Source organism: Triplophysa rosa, linkage group LG6 (genome assembly GCF_024868665.1).
Source record: "Triplophysa rosa linkage group LG6, Trosa_1v2, whole genome shotgun sequence".
Lineage (NCBI taxonomy): Eukaryota > Metazoa > Chordata > Actinopteri > Cypriniformes > Nemacheilidae > Triplophysa > Triplophysa rosa.
This window is the reverse complement of record NC_079895.1, coordinates 21,408,734-21,432,175: the sequence shown is the minus strand read 5'-3', so window position 1 is coordinate 21,432,175 and position 23,442 is coordinate 21,408,734. Positions and strand designations below refer to the sequence as shown.

At 46.0% G+C, this 23,442-nt stretch overlaps 1 protein-coding gene across 1 annotated transcript in view; it reads right to left on the bottom strand.

Annotated features, from left to right (window-relative positions):
- pde9aa (phosphodiesterase 9aa) overlaps positions 1–22,006 on the bottom strand; it is a 32,493-nt gene extending 10,487 nt beyond the window's left edge. The window contains exons 1-8 of the mRNA XM_057335827.1: positions 21,787–22,006; positions 19,389–19,459; positions 19,081–19,158; positions 18,338–18,381; positions 12,414–12,468; positions 12,231–12,301; positions 4,111–4,195; positions 3,390–3,450 (exon numbers count right to left, since the gene is read on the bottom strand). Of these exons, the coding sequence (XP_057191810.1) occupies positions 3,390–3,450; positions 4,111–4,195; positions 12,231–12,301; positions 12,414–12,468; positions 18,338–18,381; positions 19,081–19,158; positions 19,389–19,459; positions 21,787–21,948 (627 nt within the window). The 5' untranslated portion in view covers positions 21,949–22,006. The remainder of the gene's footprint in view (positions 1–3,389; positions 3,451–4,110; positions 4,196–12,230; positions 12,302–12,413; positions 12,469–18,337; positions 18,382–19,080; positions 19,159–19,388; positions 19,460–21,786) is intronic.
- Positions 22,007–23,442: the final 1,436 nt, after the last annotated feature.

Here is a 23,442-nt window from a genome sequence, read left to right as displayed (position 1 = left end):
CAAGGAGAGGTCCCATTCAGGGACGGTTCTCCCCATGACTGACAATGAGCGACAGGCACCCTTCATAAATCTAGGGATTAAAGAATGCTGCCCGACTGTTGAGCCCTCAAAACCCACATGACAGGTAGACCTTAATTGTGGAAAAAGACCTGCCTTTATCCATAAAGTCCTGTAAGAAACACAAAATATCAGGAACTGAGCACTGATATGATGTGAGACCGCGCCCATCACACCACCCTTCAAACACTTGCCACTTACAACCATATAAGGACCGTGTAGAAACGGCCCTGGCATTTTGTATAGTAGCAACCACACGCGGGTGAAGCCCAAGCGTGTTTAAGTTTGTCCTCTCACGGGCCAGGCCCAGAGAGCGACCCTGTCTGTGTGGGTGATAAATCTCCCGTTTCGCCTGAGACAATAGGTCTGTGCGAAGGGGGAGGCGCCACGGCTGGGCATATAACAGAGGGATTATCTCTGCCAGCCACGGTACTTTGGGCCACCTGGGAGCTATTAGAAGGAGTGACAGGCCCTTCTCTCTCACTCTGGCCAGTGTGGGAATTATCAGGCACAAAAGAAGAAAAGCATACAGCAGCACCTTGGGCCATGGGTGGCCAGTGCGTCCACCCCGAGGGGCGCGTCCAAAGAACATAGGACAATGGGAGTTTTCGCGTGAGGCGAATAGATCTACGGTTGCGTGACCGAATCTCCTCCATATCATGCCCACTATCTGAGGGTGGAGGCACCAATCTCCGTAGAGTGGGTTCTCCCTGGGATAGAAGGTCCGCACCTCTGTTCAGGATGCCTGGAAAATGAGTTGCGCGTAACGACAGGAAAAAACGCCCGCTCCACACCAAAAGCTTGTGAGCTAGAGCGTGAAGTTTCTGTGAGCGTAAACCACCCTGGCGATTGATATATGCCACTGCTGTGGTATTGTCGCATCGTACGATCACATGATGTCCCTGCAGGCGAGGCAGAAAATAATTCAGAGCTTCCCATATGGTCAGGAGCTCTAAATAATTTATGTGTGCTGAACGTAGTCTGCTTGGCCACATCTGCTCTCCTGGGTCGCACCCCAGCCTGTTAGGGACGCCTGTCATCACGACTTTCCGCATCATTACCATTCCCAACGGGTTCCCTGTGCATAAAAGTCTGCATCCCTCCAGTGGCGAAGAGTTGCCATTCAGGTGCGCGTCACTGATGCAGAGCAGCCGAGATTGCGTATCGGGCTGAAATGTAGTGACAAAACCCATTTCATGAATGCTCTCATTCTCAGGAGTCCCAGAGGCAAAACCTGGATAGCTGAAGCCATAAGACCCTGCAATCTGAGGCATGTGCGATACTGCACTCTTGCCCCCTCTCTGAACTGCGACACACAGCTCATTAGAGAGAGAATGCACTCCTGGGAGAGATGCGCTCGCATGGAGACCGAGCTTAGCTCCAAGCCCAGGAAAATCACACTCTGACTGTGTGTAAACTTGCTTTTGTTCGAATTCACACTGAACCCGAGAGATGTGATGTGTGTAAGCACACTGCAGGTGTCCCGCAGCACTTTCTCTTCCGATTCGGCCACAATGAGCCAATCGTCCATGTATGTCAAAATCTGCAGACCTGACATTCTCAGGGGAGCCAAGCCTGCCTTCGCACACAGACAAAAAGTCAGATTGCTGAGTGATAGCCCGAAAGGAAGAACGGTGAATTCGTAACATATGCCTAGATAGGCGAAACGAAGAAACTTCCTGTGTGGTGGATAAATGCTTATGTGGAAAAAAGCATCCTTGAGATCAACCGATGTGAACCAGTCGTTCTGTTTTATGGTGCGGGCCAGAGTGCTGTGGGTTAAAATTCTGAAATTGTATTTCCTCAAATGTTTGTTCAACACTCGGAGGTCCAAGATGGGGCGGAGAGAGCCGTCCTTCTTTGGGACCAGGAAATAACGTGAATAAAACCCTTGATTTATCAGGCTGGGAGGCACCACCGGAATCGCTCCCTTCATTAAGAGAGAAGAGATTTCTTCTTTCAGAATGTGAGCAGAGCTCTCCTCCGTGTGAGAAGAGAGAACGCCGTTGAAAAGTGGGGGTTTCATTACAAACTGCAGTTTATAACCCTGCATAATTGTTCGCATCACCCACTCCGGAGGCGCAACGGTCTGCCAGGCTGACTCGCAATTCGCGAGAGTCCCCACCAGGGCCGGTGAAGCGCCGAAATCCTTGCATACCTCATTGGCTCTTTTGCGATGCAATGGCACCATCTAGTGGACAGACTAGGGGCGACATGTGTGGATTTAGAATGAGGTTTTCTCTCTGCAGAGAGACTTACCCTCCCTGAGACGAATTCAATAGATTTGTTTGTTTTATTGTGTTTTTGTGTGTTTTGTGTTGGGGAACACCGGGGCCGAAGCCTTTATTAGTTGGGTGAGGGGAACAATGTCTGCGTTGTCTTCATCGCCAGAACCAGCCGGTGAAGATATCCTCTTCGGGGAATGCAGGATTAGGCAGGTCAGCCCAATTAAGTGATGTCGCACCCCAGGAGGCCCACAGAGGCACGTCACCATCACCGTGTCCCCCATCTGAGTCAGAAAGGCCAAGCTCGATACACTGGGTAGTGGCAACTTTGAGTCGACACCGCAGGAGCTTTTTCGGCAGCACAAGGCAATGGCTGCAATGCTCCAGGTTCTCCAAAGCCTCTTCTGCCTGCTTGAGGCCCAAGCAGACCATGCAGAACTCATGAGAGTCCTTGGCAGCGATGAGAGCCCCACACGCGGCCAGGCAGGCCCGTGATGAGCTGTTCCCAGGAGCAGTGGCAGATTTAGAGAGCGACATACCGGTGAAAAACTTGTTAAATTCCGTGGCGGGCAGCCGTGGAAAGTAAAAGGGGGGCAGGTGAAAAAAGAGCACGAGCATGGGCGGCTCAGGATGCGAAAAACACAGCTTACCTGGCTGAATAGACGACTGTCACGTCTGGCGGAGGCTGATCAGACGATATGTCCTCCTGAAGACACACAGTGAGCAGCGAAAATCCAACCGAACTGTGTTACAGCAGAGATCGCAAGAAGCGAATAACAACTGAAGAACAGCAGTGCAGGCAGACCTTATATGCTCTCAGGTAAGGGGGTGGGGCCTTACCTGGCATTGGCTGCGCGCTTCTGTCTGTCTAGCCAGACTTGGTGCAATTGGATGCTTCTGCAGAGGTCAGGTACGGATGCCCTTCCCATAGGTGGATCTCGAACACGAGATGATGAAAGAGAACCTAACGTATCCTTAACCATACACAATGTAGTTATGTAAAGCATAAATATAGTGAATTACAATCAAAATAATTGAGAGATGGTTAGTGTATGAAAATAATAAAGGCAACAAATTACAAACACATAAATACATCTGACATTTTACCTTTGGGTATGAAGGCACATCTCTGCGAGGAGTTAATTTCTTGTTTTCATCTAGAAAACTACTGCAAATGTTAAAATAACAGCAGAGTGTGAGGTCATTGCTTCAGAAGAGAAAATGCTGTGTTTTAATTTTTTATGTCCCATGCCAACAACTCTTAAAAAACGTATCTTGATAGACAGCTACGTTTGATTCAACTAGAATCTGAACCTTACTAATAAGTGAGCATGTGAGATCCATGTCAGCTCATTAACACCCAAAAGGGAATAGAGCAGATCTTATGTTAGTATTTTAACAAGAGCTGACTAAGACAACACCTGGGCCGCCTTTTAATTCTCCTCTGATTAAAAGCAAACAGCAGACAAATGTTAAACTAAAATCTAAATTGACCCGTTAATGTTTTTAATACACATTCCTAGTATTACTGTATGTTCAAATGTTACTGTATGTTCAAGTGTTCTCAATAAATCTTTCATAAAATACAAAATCATTTATAAATATTGCAGATTTTGAAAGTAAAATGGAGGAAAAGCATTTCACATTGACTTTAAGAACCATTATTAGTTATATCCATTTGATCTGAACATTTATTCAGTTAGCCAGTTCAAAATGATATTTACATTTGATATAACAATATAAAAAATTATTTACTGCTTTCTATATTTAATTCTAACAATTCTGATAACTGTGTGATGGCTTATGGGAAGTGTTTAAGGTGCCTAACCTGTTGTTCCTGGAGGCCATCTCCTCCCGCAGCTTCTTGATGTCACTGCGACATTTTTCAATCTCCACTACTTTCATACCCTCCACTGTCGAAACAGAGAAGTAATAAAACGAAAATGTAAGACTATGACACAAAGGAAGGCGAACATGGTTTTACATATTTAAAGTGGGCCAAACAGAGAGAAAATATGGAAATGAGCTGGTAAATGTGCTTATCAGCTGCATACCCACATGCTAGTTTTCCTGTACAGTTTTCCCTACACACACACTCAAGCATGCACACTGCTGAGAAATTGCAGTAAAATGATATTTGATATGTGCCGCTATCTGCCATGTTTCTCTCTACTGTCCAAAATCGTCCTGCTGATCTATATTACAACCATCTATGTAACATATAAGTATGTTACAGAAATGTCAAGATAGTTTACAGGTATTTTCGTTCACCTCTCACAATCTCTGATATTATTCTGGAGACGTGTATAATTTAGTTAGTGTGGTCATGCATAACTTGTTATTTCTGACATTCCAGCTCAGTTTATAGACAACAGTGATATATCACCACACATTGACTGGTGAATAGTCTGCATTGATGAAAGAGTCAAAGTCCATCCCCTTGGTGAATGAATACTTTACAGTTTTATATGGATTTCTATGAGAACACACGGCTTATCAGTGAAACTAAGTCTGCATGGACAGTGAAGTGTTTCATTTTTTCATGTATAATATACATTTACATTTACACATTTAGCAGATGTTTTTATCCAAAGTGACTTACAGAGGAAACAATATAACGATTTATCATAAGCAGGCTATAATACAATAAGTGCTTATACCAAGATCGTCTTGGTTACGTATGTAACCTCAGTTCCCTGATGGAGGGAACGAGACGTTGTGTCGAACCGACAGATGGGGTTTGTCTTGAGAACCGATCATCTTCTGACTATTTGGAAAAGGCGAATGAAATTGGCGAATGAAATTTGCATGCTGGACTCCGCCCCTGATATCCGGGTATAAAAGGAAGACGGCGCGCTCATTCATTCACCTTTTGGGCTGAGGAGCGTGAGAGCATCCCTCGACCACCAGGGAGGAGATTAGTGGAGACACCAACATGGTCTCGCCATCAGGGAGAACTCATGGGAAAATATGCGGACTGAAGGAGTTAACCGCAAGGTGGAAGTCCACCTAGGGAGGTCATGGGTTACCAAGGTGGGAACCACTCATCAGGGGGTTACCACGTCTGGAGCACTAGGTCCCGTTAGAGCTATGTGGTAGATAACTCAGCTGGTACCTGGCCTAAGGGGGCAGGAAGGTGCTTAGTGATGGATGGAATGCCTATTCTTCACCCGGTGGGGGGGAGAAGGGAGGCAGAAATAGCACACTGACCCACCTAGAGGGAAGGGAGGAAGGTGCTTTCGCAGGCGTACGCCCTACCGGCCGCCGTCTCTTACCTGTTGCCTTGCAAGACACGGGCTGACACCGGTTCTACGCGGAGGCTGTAGAACCTCGCGAAGGTGTTGGGCGTAGCCCAAACCGCAGCTCTGCAGATGTCTGCCAGAGAGGCGCCCTGAGCCAGTGCCCACGAGGAGGCTACACCCCGGGTGGAGTGTGCCCTCACTGCCAAAAGGCACGGGCGATCTAGAGACCGGTACGCCGTAGCGATGGTGTCCACGATCCTGTGTGCCAGTCTCTGTTTGGAGACAGCCCTCCCCTTCTGCTGACCTCCAAAACAGACAAAGAGCTGCTCAGAGCTTCTGAAGCTCTGTGTGCGGTCAAGTAGAGGCACAATGCGCGTACTGGACACAACACGGATGGGGTTGGATCTTCCTCCCCGGTGGGGAGCGCCTGCAAGTTCACTACCTGGTCCCGAAAGGGAGTGGTGGGAACTTTGGGCACGTAGCCAGGCCGTGCTCTCAGGATCACGTGAGAATCTCCAGGCCCGACTTCTAGGCACTCTGTGGACACAGAGAATGCTTGTAGGTCCCCTACCCTCTTGATGGAGGTGAGCCGTCTTCATTGTAAGATGAGAAAGAGCTGCATCTCCGAGGGGCTCGAAAGGGGGCCTCTTGAGGCCCACCAGGACCACTTCAAGGTCCCAAGAGGGTATGGAGCACGGACGACCAGGTCATGCGGTCCTAGAGACTTGCCAGCAACTTGTTTGTGATGTGCGGCGATGGCGGCTACATACACTTTCAGTGTGGAAGGGGAGAGATTTCTCTCAAGTCTCTCTTGTAGGAAGGACAGCACGTTCCCGATTGAGCATCTCTGTGGGTCTTCTCCTCGAGAAGAACACCAGGACGAGAAGAGGCGCCACTTCAAGGCGTACAGCCGCCTAGTGGTAGGAGCCCTAGCCTGAGTTATTGTCTCAACCACCGCTGGGGGTAGGCCACTCAGGATCTCCTCGTCCCGTCCAAGAGCAGACATGGAGATTCCAGAGGTCTGGTCTCGGGTGCCAAAACGTGCCCTTCCCCTGCAAAAGAAGGTCCTTCGTCAGGGGAATCGGCCAGGGGGGAGTTGTTGTCAGGCGCACCAGCTCTGAGAACCAAGTCCAGTTGGGCCAGTAGGGCGCAACTAGTAACACTTGATGCTCCTCTTCCCTCACCTTGCACAGAACCTGTGCAATGAGGCTCACTGGGGGAAGGCGTACTTCCACTTGTCCCGCAGCCAGCTGTGCGCTAAGGCATCCATGCCGAGGGGACCCTCGGTCAGGGAGTACCAAAGCGTGCAATGGGTGGAGTCCGGGGAGGCAAACAGGTCGACCTGTGCCTGGCCGAACCGCTCCCATATGAGCCGGACTGCGCGGGGATGGAGTCGCCACTCTCCGCGAGGCGTCGATTGATCAGAGAGCGCCTCGGCTGTCTGGTTCAGGTCGCCCGGGATGTATGTGGCTCGCAAGGATGTTGTCAACTGCTGACTCCAGAGGAGGAGGCGCCGGGCTAGTTGTGTTAGCTGCCGTGAGCGTATGCCACCCTGGCTATTGATATACGTTATGGCAGTTGTGCTGTCCGACTGGACCAGCACGTGCTTGCACTGCACGAGGGGCTGCAGCCTCCTCAGTGCAAGTAGCACAGCCAACAACTCTAGGCAGTTGATATGCCAGCGCAGGCGGGGGCCCGTCCATCGCCCCGACACTGCGTGCCCGTTGTACACGGCACCCTAACCCTGCAGGGAGGCATCCATCGTCACCATGACGTGCCTTGAGACCTGCCCAAGGGGAACTCCTGTCCGCAGAAAGGTCATTGAGGACCAGGGGGTTAGGGTGCGTCGGCAGAAAGGTGTGATGACCATACGCCTGCTGCCGGTGTGCCACGCTCTGCAGGGAACCCGGCTGTGTAGCCAGTGTTGGAGCGGTCTCATGTGCATCAACCCGAGGGGGACCGCCCCCGCCGAGGATGCCATGTGTCCCAGGAGCCACTGAAATTGTTTCAGGGGGACCGCTGACTGCCTGAAAAGTTCCATGCCGAGAAGAGACATGCTCTGCACGGTGGAGAACTTGCTCTTTTCCCAGTTGACCTGTAGCCCCAAACGGTCTAGATGCCGGAGCACCAGGTCCCTGTGTGTACACAACAGATCTCACGAGTGTGCCAAGATGAGCCAGTCATCGAGATAGTTCAGTACCCGCACACCTCTATCCCTGAGGGGGGCGATGGCGGCCTCCACGACCTTCGTGAAGACTCGTGGGGACAGGGACAGACCGAAGGGGAGGACCCTGTACTGATATGCCCGCCCCTCGATAGCGAACCGTAGGAACGGTTGATGATGAGGGAGAATCGAGACATGAAAGTACGCGTCCTTCAGGTCGATTGCCATGAACCAATCCTGACATCTGACAGACGCCAGAATGCGCCTCTGTGTGAGCATCCTGAACGGCAGCTTGTGTAGGTGCCTGTTCAGGGTACACAGATCTAGAATGGGGCGCAACCCCCCGTCTTTCTTGGGAACGATGAAGTACGGGCTGTAAAACCCGCTGAACATCTCGGCTAGAGGGACGGGCTTGATCACTTCCTTCGCCAGAAATGTGGCGACCTCGGCCCGAAGCATGGGAGCATCCCTGCCTCTGACTGAGGTTGAGAGGATTCCCCGAAACTTGGGCGGGCGTCTGGCGCTGGCGGGCAGCACGGATCCCTCGCCGCCCGGGGAGGAGATCGGCTCTGCTGACTTACCTGCTCGGCAATGACGCAGCTCAACGCACCGTCTGACTGAGAGTACTGAGGGCTGCTGTGTGTGCTCCACGTTGTGTCTCGCCATGACGCAAAGTTGAGTTGCCGACCACCGTTGCGTAGAGGGTGAGAGCGGCTGTAATCCCACCCCAGAGAGAGAGGAAACTCTTTTTGTGAGTATGTGGGCACTAGGCCCCCGGAGGGGCCCAGCAGATGCTGAGACGGGGCAGGAACCGTCCCAATCCGACCGCCCAGCGATGGGATGGCCCGATGGTACGCTCGATCTCCCTGGGGTCCTCCCGTCAGGGCCGCTTCTGCTTCCACGGTGGCTGCTGACGGGGCAATGGTCTCCTCCTCGACATCTTCCCGGAGGCCGCCTGCCTAGGGGGCGCTGGAACCGGAGCCGGCGACGAGGAGGGCCGGGGCTGCTGGGAAGCAGACGCCGCATGGGATCTCAAAGGCCGGAAGGTGGCCGAGTCGCGGCGGGGCAGGATATGTTTAATGGCCTCCGTCTGCTTCTTCACCGTCGAGAACTGCTGGGAGAAGTCCTCGACGGTATCACCAAACAGCCCCCCTTGCGAAATGGGTGCGTCGAGAAAGCGAACTTTCTCAGTGTCACGCATCTGAGCAAGGTTGAGCCAGAGGTGTCTCTCCTGGACCACCATAGTGGACATCGCCCTACCCAGGGCCCACGCGGTCACCTTCGTCGCCCATAGGGCGAGATCGGTGGTGGTGCGAAGTTCCTGCATTAACGCTGGGTCGGTCCTCCCCTCGTAGAACTCCTTCAACGCCTTGGCCTGGTGGCCCTGCAGGATGGCCTTGGGGTGGAGGGAGGAGGCAGACTGGCCCGCGGCAGCATAAGCCTTTGACACCAGGGATGCCGAAAACTTACCTTGGACGGGAGTCTAGGCCGACCCCTCCAGATGGCGGCCGTCTGCGGGCACAGGTGTACCGCGATGGCCCGTTCCACCTGGGGGATGTCGACATAGCCCCTGGCTGCCCCACCATCGAGAGAAGTGAGGGCGACAGAGCTAGTCTGACGGAAACGAGCCGAAAAGGGGGCGTTCCACGTCTTACTAAGCTCCTCATGCACTTCCGGAAAAAACGGGACCGGGGTTGGGCGTGGCTGGGAGTCGCGCCCAGACCCGAGGTACCACGTATCCAGCCTCGAGCACTGGGGGAGAGGCGGTGCGGTGGCCCGGGCAAGCATGGTTGACATCTCGACATCCGCTTCTTCCTGGGCTCGACCCCCCGAGGGAGGGAGCTCCGAGGTATCATCGGGATCGGATGCCAAAAGGTCACCCTCCGATGCTGCAAGCGACATCTCATCGTCATCACGCACTTCCGAGTACGTGGCGGAGGAACAAGATGGGGTAGGACCGTCAGACAAGCGAGATGGGGTGTGAGCGGTCCGCGAGCCTGTGGCTGACGGTTTACCACTCACAGAGATACCCATATCACCCCCGCCGCTCGCCGTTGGCGACGGCAGGGCCGTAGCCACTGCGGTCCGAGGACAGGAAGCTGGCGAGGTGGCAGCTGCTTCCAAAAAGAACACAGCTATCCCTGACCGCATCGTCTGAATCGCCATCCACCCACAGTGCGGGCAGGACGTATCCACAAAGGCTGCCTCAGCGTGCCGGAGACCCAAACACTTGAGACAGACATCGTGTCCGTCCCCCTCCTTGATGAGCGCGTTGCATCCACGAGAACAGCGCATGCCACGCTGGATAAATTTGCTCTTTTAGATAAAAAGGAAAAAATTCGAACACCTCTGGAGCTGCCGAAACGCCCAAGGGAAGTCGCTGCAAGAAGGGACAGTCCGCTGCACCATGTCGTAAGGATCCAGCAGTGTAGATGATCAATGTAGATCAGAGAGAAGATCATAAGATCGAAGGCTCCGAAGAACAAAAGGTGAATGAATGAGCACACCATCTTCCTTTTATACCCGGATATCTGGGGCGGAGTCCGGCATGCAAATTTAATTCGCCAATTTCATTGGCCTTTTCCAAATAGTCAGAAGATGATAGATTCTCAAGACAAACCCCATCTGTCGGTTCGACACAATGTCAAGAGACCGACAGAAAGGGAAACTAGTTTTCACAAAGCCAGAACAATACCTGTTGAGAGAGGGTTAGTTTTCTTTAGAGAAGTCAACATATACCAGTCAAGTATTCACAGAAAATATATGTTTTAATTTGTTTTTTGAATGTCATGAAAGATGTGGTTGACCGGACTGCATTTGGAAGATCAGCGAGGAAGTAGAATGAGTGGGAAAGTGATTTAGTGCCCTTTTGTGAAGGTTGACCGGACTGCATTTGGAAGACCAGCGAGGAAGTAGAATGAGTGGGAAAGTGATTTAGTGCCATTTTGTGAAGGTTATTAAATGGGAAGAGAAAGTTTTAAGTCATATGTAAGTTACTCCAACAAGTGTGAACTCTGGCTTTTGTGAAAACATTGCTCTGTTAATTTAACCATCCAAACTAGCCCGACATATCAACCTCGGCTCCCATAAGAAAGAAAAAAATACACAAGATGTCTGTAATATTTCAATTATTTCTGAGATTACAGTGGAGCAAATGTAAAGTCTCCTATGTCTCAGATATTTCTATTAATAGGTATTATTTCTTCAAGTCTGCATTCAACATTCCATATTATTAAAATGTCTTTTGAACTGAAACAATTCACATTAAATGTACCCAAATTCAGATTACTTGACCTATACAATTCACATTAATATTACAGCTCTGTACTCTATTGTATTTTCACAAATATCTCATTTGTTTCCGTCTTTATTTCTCCTAAGCAATGTAATAAATGAAAATAAATCTGAGACTAAGTTGATAAATTAAATGAAACACAACTGAAAAATCCATTAAATCTACTGATCTATAAAAAAGCACTTGGCTTTGGTACCACAGTGTTTCATGCATTCTGACTGCTTTACAATGTTAAACGTGCTGGCTTCTCATGCTTGACATGTATCAACAAAAAACGAGTTGGACATATGACGTAGTATTTCTGTGCTCGATACACTCCCCCAGCCTTCGTATAGGTTTCGGAATTTTTTTTTCGAACATGAAAACTAGACTGGTCGAAGATACAAAGTATATGCAATACTACTCTATAGGTACTCAAGATAAAATGAGATTGGCAGAAAATGCATGTGTTACATCCACTTTAAATAAAAGCTACATAATAAATTTGCACTCTTCAGATGCCTTATTCAACACAACACAATTTAATATGGAAAACAAAAAGATTGCATAGAGACATGTAAATGTTCAAACAAATTTTAACCAATGATACATTTTGCTTAGAAGAACTGTGGCATGAGTTTTACAACCTTTGATGTAACTTGATGCACACAGCACTTCAGATGGGTACAGAGCCTTGTATAAACAATGCTGAAGAGCTAAATGAATAACTTTCTAGTCCAAGTAATGAAAAGACTAAAAGAGCCTGTAAATGTGAATGGAATGTAAATGACAGCAATATAACTGGAAAATAATATCTTTGTTCTTGCTAAATAATATCAAAGTGAATATTAAAGTGAAGAATGTTGGGAAATGTGGTGATATTCCAATAGTTAAGCATGTAAACTGTTGATATCTCAAAGGCTCTAAAAATAGCATTTTCAGCAAATCTGCATTTATTGAAATATCTGCTTTGAAGTGCAACATGTTACATTCTGTTAATGTGCGTTCTAATATATGCGCAGTGATCTGTGTAAATTGCATAAATATTTGTTGTTGTTATAAATTACAAAGAATATGTTTAATAATGTGTCATTGGCTATGCGAGTTATCAGCTGTGGTGTGGATGGCTCCTTACATAAACAAAATGAACACAAAGCACCTTTACTTCCTCATATTTCAGTCATAGGTTGCATTGTTGTCATGGGTGAGTCATTCATTTTAGCATTCTCTCTATCCATGAGCTAAAAAATATTGGATTTTAAACTCACATTCTACTCTCTTCTCCAGCATGGCTAGACGATTCGTCACCTCAGTCTTCAGTTCGTTGATTTTAAATGCCCTTTTTGAGAACAGTGACATAGAAGAAGACAGAAAAAAATACAAATCAATTATTCATCCAGCACTATAAAAAAGGTGTATTTAGAAGAAGGTCATTCTGATGTTGAAAATACCTGGAGAACTGCTCTGCCACCTGGGTCAGCACATTCTGGAACAGCTCTTCTTTATCTGAGAGAGATGACAAGACGTCTCGGTTACGACTGTAACCTTTATTCACTGATGGAGGGAACGAGACGTTGTGTCTAGACAGAATGGGGTTTGAACTTGAGAACCTCTCATCTCTTATTATACTTTTAAAAGGCCAATGAACTTGGTGAATGGCATGGCATGCCAGTCTCCGCCCTGTGCATACGGGTATAAAAGGAAGATGGCGTGCCCATTCATTCACCTTTTTGGCATGAAGGACACAACGTCTCGTTCCCTCCAACAGTCGTAACCAAGACGTTCCCTTTCTGTCGGTCTCTCGACGTTGTGTCACTGGAAAGCACTACACCCTCGCCTGAGGGGAAATGCTTCGGAGACCACATCCTGCCGTACGAGGGAATACATGGAATTCCTACACGGTCTCACCAGTGGGGAGATCTCATGGGAGTAGTAGTGCGGGGCCCCAACCAGGGGTGCACAGAAGCAGTGGAGTCCACCAAGGGGAGGTCACAGGTTCACCAGCAGGGGAACCAAGAGTGAGGAAATGTCAGATGGGACGACCCAAGGGGGGAGTCACTACGTACGGAGCACTAGCTCAGGTATAGGGGTTCACCTCGTGAGAGATAACTCTACCTATACTGGGCTTGTTATACGGGCCGCACTGCCCAGCTCGTAAACCAAGAAGTGCTTAGTGATGGATGGCATGCCTGTACTTCGCCCAGTGGGGGAAGTAGGGAAGCTGAAATAGCACACTGACTCGCTTGATGAAGCGGAGAAGGCGCTTCGCAGGCGTACGCCCAGCCGACCGCCGGTCTTACCTGTTGGTACCATGCAAGATGCGGGCAGACACTGGCACTACACAAAGGTTGTAGAATCTCACAAAAGTGTTGGGTATAGCTCAACACGCAGCTCTGCAGATGTCTGCCACAGAGGCGCCCTGAGCCAGTGCCCACGAGCTCTCACTGCAAGTGGGCACGGGAGATCTTGGGACCGGTACACCAGAGTGATGGCGTCCACAATCCAGTGCGGAAATCTCTGTTTGGAGACAGCTCTCTCCTTCTGTTGTCCTCCAAAGCAGACAAAGAGCTGCTCAGAGCTTCTGAAGCTCTGCGTGCGGTCCAAGTAGAGGCACAGGGCGCGTACTGGACACAACATGGCAGGGGTTGGGTCTTCCTCCCCAGGGGGGAGCGCCTGCAAGTTCACCACCTGGTCCCTGAAGGGTGTGGTGGGAACTTTCGCCATATAGCCAGGACAGGGTCTCAGAACCACGTGGGAGTTGCCTGGCCCGAACACTAGGCACTTGTTGGACACAGAGAGTGCATGCAGATCCCCTACCCTCTTGATGGAGTCGAGCGCCACTAGGAGAGCTGTCTTCATCGTGAGATCTGCTTCTCCCAGGGGCTCAAACGAGGCCCTTTTCCCAGGCCCACAAGGACCACAGTGAGGTCCTAAGAGGGTACCGAGCGCGGACGGGGAGGATTCAGCCTCCTCACGCCCTTCAGTAATCTGATGACCAGATCATGCTGTCCGAGAGACTTACCGGCAACAAGCGTGTGATATGCTGCGATGGCAATATACATCTTGAGGGTGGAAGGGTAGAGGTTGCTCTCTAACCAATTGGAGGAAGGACAGCACAACACCAATCACACTACTCTGCGGATCTTGCCCGCGGAAAGAACACCAGGACGACAGGTGCCTAGTGGCTGGACAAGTCACTCAGGTGACAAGTCACTCAGGATCTTCTCGTCCCGGAGCCAGACGTGGAGGTTCCAGAGGTCTGGTCTCGGGTGCCAGACTGTGCCCTTCCCCTGAGAAAGAAGGTCCTTCATCAGGGGAATCGGCCAGCGCCGAGTTGTCGTCAGAAGCATCGGCTCTGGTTGGGCTAGTAGACCTCTTCCCTGACCTGTGCATCACCCGGTGTGACTCGACAGCAGTGTTGTGGCTGAAGTCGTGCCTGATGTCCTGGGTCTCCCTGGGCTGTCCCCATCAGGGTCCGCTTAGCAGGTTTCTTCCTAGGCGGCTGCCGATGGGGAGTCAATGCTCTCCTCCGTGGTGCTCTCCGTCCACAGGGGGCCACCTGAGGCCCGGGCAAGCATGGCTGACATCTCTTTACTTACTTTTTGCTTACTTCAGCAAGCTGGCGGCCCAAGCATGTGATGCGGGTATCGTGCCCGTTAGGTTCGAGGAAGAGGCGGCCGCGTCCAAGAATACAGCGCTGAGACATTCCTGGCAACACGTGCACACTGTAGGAAATTCAGAAATTTGCTCTTAAATAGACACCTAGGTCTGCTACCGAAATGCCCAGGGGAAGTGACACACGAGGACGAGTCCACTGTTCTGCTTTGTAGAACTCCAGTAGGATAGAGAGATAATGCTCAGCATGTGATGCCTCGCTGGTTCCGAAGAACAAAAGGTGAATGGGCCGCCATCTTCCTTTTACACCCGTATGCACGGGGCGGAGACTGGGATGCCATGCCATTCGCCAAGTTCATTGGCTTTTTAAAAGTACAATCAGAGATGATAGGTTCTCAAGTTCAAACCCCATTCTGTCTCGACACATGTCGAGAAACCGACAGAAAGGGAACAATGTGCATCCTTAATCATGGCTGAACGCTGAAGTATTTCAGTATAATAATCCATGTTTACTCTGACAGCGTAAATAAAATATAACATTTACACAATAAAGGTGTAAATTGAATGAAGCATCCAAAGAGTATAAATAGTCTGCTTAACAGAGAGGAGATAAGATAACATAATGATAAAGGTAAAGCAAGAAATTCCAATTTTACTGACAATCTCACCTGGTTTAGTATCAGAGAAACCGTGTTTACGTAGCCACATCTTGTGTTAACAGACCACTTACAATTTTATAGAGTGAAATTTGCTAACATGCCCACTTCTCAAATGTGGATCCACTGATTGTCATGAACAAAGTTCAGACCAAGTGCCTAATAAAAGACTGACTGTTGGCTGACTGTCTCTCATTATCCCCAAATCACTTCACAGAGGTCACAGTCATCTTAGGGCATTTTCACACCTGTGTATCGATTGCTTTGTTCTGAAACCGGGGGTTAAATCGCTACAATATTTAAATTTATTTTAGTTCGGTTCGTATTGACAAGGCAATATTTCCAAACGGACCAAACTTTGTTAATAAAAGTCACGTGCGTGTAAACTCTCATTCGATTGGTCAGAGTGCATCTGTTTATTTTCCGGCCGGTAACACGAGTGATAATGAGCGTCAGCTGCGCGTTGTCTCGCGTATCTCACGGCAGAGCTCGGGAAGCATAAAAGGAGGAGAAGGACGAGAGAGAACCAGGCCTGGATTTTATGTTATGTTTTATTGCGTTTGTGTGGCCGGCAGTCGACTGTGAGAGAGCTGTCAGCACTTTACTTTCATTTTGTTGTTTGTTTATTTTATTAAAAGTTTAGTTTATGAATTAGAATGTTCGCCGGTTCCCGCCTCCTTCCCTCCTTACTTTGAACATTGTTACAGGGAGCCATTAGCAAAACAATCCCTTTTGCGTCACGCAACTTTACATAATTACCCATCATACATTGTGATACAGTCTGGTTCGTTGGTCCGTTGGGTCGGATGGCTTTCACACGTCTACCGAACCGCTCCAGAGTTCGTTTGCAATCGGGTCGAGACCACCTTGTTCAGGCGGTCTCGGAGCGATTGTTTTGGGGCGGATCCTAGCGCGATTGCCGTGTTCACATATGCCTAAATGAATCGAACCAAGAGAGAAAACGCACCAGGTTCCGAAACAAACCCTTATCTGTGAAAACGCCCTTAAACTCCATTTATGGTGAAAATCCCTTGCTGTGTCCCAAATTGCGCACTTATTGTCATGGTTCTGCCTCCTTGCTCATGATTTTCTAGTCTAGTGGCAGGATCGTGACAGATCCCTTGTGTCTAGTGTGAGAAAGACATGGCATTGTTTGTATTACACATGCCATGCACTTTGCTGTGTCTCGTCCCTCTTGTTTCTCGTATAGCTTTCCTCCTGTGTCTCATTACCCATACCTGCCCATTGTTATCCTCCCTTGTTAGTCTCCCTACTTAATGCCCTTTTGTTTGCTGTCCTGTGCTCGTTTGTTTTGCTTGTACCCCGTCTTTGACGTTGTGTCATTTTGCCCTGTGAGTTGTCGAGTCAAAGTTAAGTCTGTCATAGTTTGTTGTTTAGTATTGTTTATGTCGAGTGTGTACCTGTTTAGTCCAGTTTTAGTTAGTCAATGCTCTGTTGTCTTCTAGTTGTGTTATCCCGTTTTCTTGATTTACCTCATTGTGGGTTTTTGTTTTGTGTTTTATTTGTTAGATAAATCCTCTTGTTAACCCCTTCACCGCTGCTGCCTGCAATTGGGTTCTTCCCCACTGCACTTGTGACATAACAAACGAGCCACTACAGAACCCAGTAGGCAGCATCATAGACGACACCCGATCCCAGCTGAGATCTCGCCAGGCCCGTCTACTGCTCGGCCTCAGGCAGGGAGATCGCAGCGTTCGGGTCTTTTCCTGGGAGTTCCTGGACGTGGCTTTTGGGACCGAGTTCAAGGAGGCAGAGCTGGCAACCATGTTCAACAGCTGCCTCTACAAGCCTCTTAAGAAGGCGGCGATGAGGACGCTGAGACCCCTGTACTTCGGAGATCTGGTCTGGTATGTGATCGACCGGGACGAACCCTGGCCAGCTGTCCTAGCCTGGGCTTCCCCCCCGCTGGCCACCGTTCTGGAAAATTGCGTGACTCTGGGGTACTCAGCACCTCCATCCACAGGCTCTGCTGTTTTGTGTTTTATTTGTTAAATAAATCCTCTTGTTAACCCCTTCACCGCTGCTGCCTGCAATTGGGTTCTTCCCCACCGCACTCGTGACACTTATACTATGCAGTAAAAGTATGTACTGTTTTTGTTATGGAATAATAGGTAGTGCTTAACATACCAACTTGTTGCTTGGGACATACTAACGCGAAACAGAAGTGGCTGTTGTTGCCTGGACGACACTGTGATCATTAACAGTCATGAACATCAAAATACAGCTCTTTTGTCCATTTAAGAATTTACTTTACATTATTTTTTATGTAATGTTTAATGTATACTTAGATATATTAATTTAGCAATTTTATTAATACAGTGTAGCGTCACTAAATGCTCCAATGCTCGTGCATTGTATATGGTGTCTTCGGTGGCGTTCCTTGTTATTTGTATCCTGATTACCTGTTTCTCCCGTGCTCGTGTTCCGTTTGGAGTGTCCTGTCAGTCTTAGTAAGTGTTTAGTTTGGTTTATCTAGTGTTGTTTATTTTCAGTTTAGTGTTAGTTAGTCTTCGTCATGTCATTATCTTATTGTATTGAGTTTTCCCCCATCGTGGGTTTTGTTTTGTGTTTTATGGTAAATAAAGTCTTGTTTTTGTTAACCCCTTCACTGCTGCCTGCAATTGGGTTCCCTTTCGCACACGATCCGTGACACCATGTATACATAAATATTGTACATGATGAATATTAATAAATAGTATGCTAGTATGCTATTCAAAGCCACAGTATTTGTGCAGGGATGTTAAAAAACAAAGCAGGATGGAACATTTTCGATTAGAGAAATTGTTCAAAAAAGGAACTTACGTTTTCTCAGCTCAAGATAACAGAGACACAATTGAAAAGACTGTCTGAGTGTTTCAGCAGTGACAAATGGCCTTACTCTTCTGCACACTCCACATTTATGGTGATTTATATTGATATGAATGATCACCCCAATTGTGCATTCCCCTTTCAGTCTTTATCAAAATATTTTTTTTATTCCCATTTAAAATAAATGCAAACACTATTTATTTATGAAAGTACATCATTTCACATGAGGCACATGTGTCTTGATTATTAAAAGGTACAGAACATCTGACACTTACCTGCAAGCTGTCCCCCAGTTATTGGCACCACTTTGTATGGCGAACTTGAAAAACACCAAGACACACAAATGCAGTTACAAAACAGCTGCGGCCACACTAAAATACGTCCCTTCTTCCTAACTGACAATCAGCAGCTACTCATGTCCAAATGCGACAGGTGCAGCAAATGGGCACTCTTTAATTGTCAAACAGGAACTTTACCTTTATCTGGCCGTCAGCCTTTGTTTGCCTTACATGAAGGGCAGATCTTTACATAATCCACAGATAAGGTTTTTACAGTGGGCCACTTTATTTTTGACTCACCTGAAAATGTTTTGACAGTGTCTTTATGTATGAAGTGTTCTCTATTTTGTCCATAAGTCTGTCTGCAAACAGGTGTTAATAGATTGCTGAGAGTTTAGCTCTTCACCCTTTAGTCAGTTTGATTTAAAAGACTATCAAGAGAACTTGTCCAAAAAAATCTAAACAGTATTAAAAGCAACAGCTTCATTCTTCTTACAGAATTTGATTGTTATCTGTATAAAATTCCATATAAAAGGTAATTAAACTACCTGTTGTTTGTTTTAGGTCTTATCTATTATAAACAGTACATGGTGAAGCATTTACTGTTATGTCATTCTGAAAAGATTTGGGTGTAACACTTTTGTTTGTGTACTGAATCAGCTTACTTACTGTAAAAACTCACATTTGAAGCGGTTATATGATTGAATATGATTATAAAAAGGGGCAGAGGGCAAAATTACCTCTCAGTGTTGTTTGGCATTGTGGGGTCAATAGAGACCATAGCTCCTGTTGAGTCCAGAAGGGAAATGGTCGTGTTCCTGTCAGTAGCAGATACACTCTTTAAACACAGGAGCACTTCACAAATGAAAACACTTCAATAACACACGCACACACACGCGCACGCACGCACACACACACGCACGCACGCACGCACGCACGCACGCACACACACACACACCCACCCACCCACTCACGCACGCACGCACGCACGCACGCACGCACGCACGCACACACACACACACACACACACACAAATATCATGTTGTACCTGGAGAGCCCTGTGGCAGTGCAGAACAGCTCCTTAATGTCACACGGACTACAGAAACGACTAAAAACCACCTGAAATAAAAACAAAATGCAATAAGTGTCTTTACTTGTGATTGTGCAACTGGGTGCATTGTTTTATTAGTTCTATTACTGTAATTCGTTTGACTACTAAAATAATGAAAAATTACAGGCTACGATTTCATCTGTGTGATAACATAAAGGTGCTCAGAACCTTAATTGTACTATGTCTAATATAACCACATTTCACAACAACAAAATTGGAATGCAGATCTGGAATTTTTGTCTTTGTCCAATGAATAACTAAAATGTTTTCATATATTTTAACCTAATGTACAAAGTAAAATTGACTTAACGTTAACACTTTTTTTTATTAAATAATGTAAGCTCAGAACAGATATTCTGGAAAAAATCAAAAAGACACAATAAAAAGCTTATGCTAATAATTGTTTTCCTTAAAACTTTAACTTTATCATACAAGACAGAAGTTCCCCTAACTGAAGAATCATCTTAGAATTGACTATGGCATAGTTTGACCATGTTTTTATGTCGGTGTCATTACACAATACGTTATTGATTATTACAGAGTTTGCACACCATCAAGACCATCGTTTGTACTGCAGTGTCAGTCCTGACCCCTGAGTACTCTGACCCACTTCAACACATGTCTGACTGATGACATTAGCAGACACAACAAGACAGCAAAAACAGGTGACAATTAAAAAAAAATGGGGGGGGGGCTGCAGCTGACAGACAGAGAGAGAGAGAGTCAGTGATAAGGAACTTTATAGTATTGGGATTTATAGTGTTTAAGGGATTGTTCAATAGTGCAACTACACTGCTTTTAAATTGAAGTATGAGAAATATTTATTAGTATAAGAATTGCTTGTAATTTAGCACTTTGTCAGAGACAAAATTACGATTTTTTTATTTTGAACTTGGATGTGTACTCGAAGCTTCCATCAGCAAAAAAATGTTTTTTTTCAAGCACATGTATCAATTAAGCCACTTCTTATTCTAAATTGCAAGTTGAGGGGATAGTTCAACTTTGACTTTCTTCTCAAGAACACAAATCTGAAATTTTGAACTCTGAAGAGCGCTGGTAACCAAACAACACTGGACCTCCACTGACTTCTAATGTATGAACACTTGTGTTCCACAGAAGAAAGTCCACAGAAGAAAGATTTTTAATGACATGAGAGTAAATGCTGACATAATTTTTGAGGGGTGAACTTTTTATTCAAATTCCTGATTTTATGTTTGTTTGTTCTGTGTTTATAATTGAAAAATATTTCAATAAAGTATAAAAAATAGCAAATTTTGTGAATTTGGAGCAAGTGAGATCTTAGGCATTGTAGTATCGTTCAGTGCGATGTTTCAGTTATTGAATAAGCGCTAATGAATAAATGTGTGGACATGCAGCTACACTAGTATAAAAAATGAAGATAGGCCTATTTGTTTAGCCAGTACTCCAGAACTGGAAATGTTTGTGCTTTTTGCAAACAGTGTGGGTGCAGACATACACAGATGTGCTCATTAAATCCCGTGTGTCATTGTGCTGTAGGCTTTTATATGCTGATTGTCTCGTTTTTGTCCCATTGCCAAGACAGAACAATGACAGGCAGAGGAACATTTATAACTATTAGAACTACTTAGCATTTTATTACTCTGGTGTAAACAACACATTCATTTGTTGTTATTGAATTAGTTATAGATATACAGCAGTGGGATGACAACTGATTATCACCTAGATACCTGTAAATGGAACACAAATATCCCAACAATCTGTCTCATCTACGTAATTTATTATCATAGACAGTCAGACCCAGCTGTTTAACCTTATGACAGCAAGAGCTGAGACCACACACTACTCAAAACACAAGACTTTGAAGAAGACTTTGTGAAGTGTTATAATAGTGAAAAGCACATGAAGAGGATCAGGATAAGTGTGTAACAAAAGACAATAAATAGTTAAATGAAGCCAAATTGGGAGACATTAAAAAGAAGTTGTGAGTACACCTTAGGTGTAGTAATTGAATTGATACCATTAGTATAATCACAGTATTACTACAAATATCTTTGTCAAACTTGTTAATGTAGCAAAATTTCATTTGTAGTATACAAATAAAACCATGCATGTTTAATTTCGTTAAGGAAAGGATGTGCATGAAAATTGTAAAAAATACATATTTAAATCCTAAACTTAGATTTGAATTACAAACTATAATAGTCTATTTTAGTAAGGTTTTAACCAAGGAAACTATTTAAAAGCCTCAGTTATACCATATAAACATAATGATAATATAACTCACTTTTAAAACTATGTATTAAAAGTGCACACGTTTCCCCCACATTGTCACAATGTATGTCTGCGCATTTACCTTCTGGATCCGTCCATCCACGTATAGGTATATCATCCGATCCGCCGAAGACGCGCTGCCCATCTCGCTGCCCTTTCTCTCCGTCCGTTGCCTTGAATTTAAAGATCTGAGCGTTTCTTTCAGCAGCAACAAATTTAATAACGCAGAGACTGTGTCTCTCATTGCACTGATCTTTCAACTCATCGTCCCCTTCACTCCCACTAGTTCACTCGCGAGAAGAGGAAAAAACACTCGCTCTCATCATGATCTCCATAGTAACTGAGGCCCACAAGGACAAGCAAGGATGGAGAGGCTGACCGTGTGTAACAAAACTGCCATTTAGTCCTGATGCAGTTTTGCTATACTTTTGTTTGAGGTGATGTCAAATCGATATAGCCTATCATAAAATATTTTTTTCTCTTTTTAATTTTCTTTTTCAGTTCGATTTTTTTTAAATATTGGTAATATTGCTTTAATTGCGTCCCCGATGTCACTTTCCATCGTATTAGTCTTTTGTTATATCCCTTTTCTTTCTGATGTTTCCGACAATATGGAGATGCCGGGTAAGCCATTCACAAAAACCAAGATTCCTTAAAATTCAATCTTATTTTACAAGACCATTTTGACCTGGACCAGTGTTGTTTACATCTTGCAAAATGGTCAATATAAAAATATTTAATAATAACATTTTTGATAAAAAAATCACCTCCAATAAAACAGGAAAACATTGGAACAATTTGTAGATAAATTGTTATTTCTTTTATCTTGTTCTTGTTGTTTGTTCTTTCTAACGGTTGTATTTTCCACAATAAATCAGATAGGCCTAGTCTGAGCCTACTTAATTAATTGCATCACGTCCAGGGCCGGGTTTCCCGATAAGGATGGATCTTAGCTCTTAAGAGCGTTTTCTACGAGCCACTTTGCGAACGTCCGTCATCGTTTCACGTGCGTTTCCCAAAAATGCACTTTAAGGTGGGGTAACCGATTTCCGAATTACGCTTTAGACAACTGTAGCGGTTTTAGCTAACGTTATTATATTGATGAGCAAAGCTCACCAAATATGGTTCTTCACCAGATCTTTTAAGATCATATCCATGAAATGAGTTATTTAAAACATCCATTTCAGTCAAGGAATTAGTTTAGTTTAGTGATCAAATATACATATTTTACGGTCTCTGATTAGTAATATAAAGCATAACAATACTTGTATGCATTCGTCCAGCAAATGCCTCAATGATATTATATACTTTACATTATCTCATGGCCATAAGTAACGTGACTTTACCAAACAGGATTTAGAGCAAAGGTAGCGAATCGAAACACAGTAGAAGGGAGCAAGTTTGTGAGCGTGAATACAGAAAACCCATCACAAATGAATATATATGGTCGTTTATTAAACTCTACTCTACATGATAACAAAACAATGACGATCGCATAAAACGAACAAAACATTTAAACACAAATATGCTTGGTAGCGTGGAGGGAGAAGGAGTGAGAAGAGAGGGAGAGAGAGAGAGAGAGAGAGAGAGAGAGAGAGAGAGAGAGGAGAGAAGAGACGAAAGAGAGAGAGAGAGAGAGAGAGAGAGAGAGAGAGAGAGAGAGAGAGAGAGAGAGAGAGATCATTCTTTAACAAATCATCTTTAACAAAGAGGCACAGTCTTGATAGATAGAAACGGA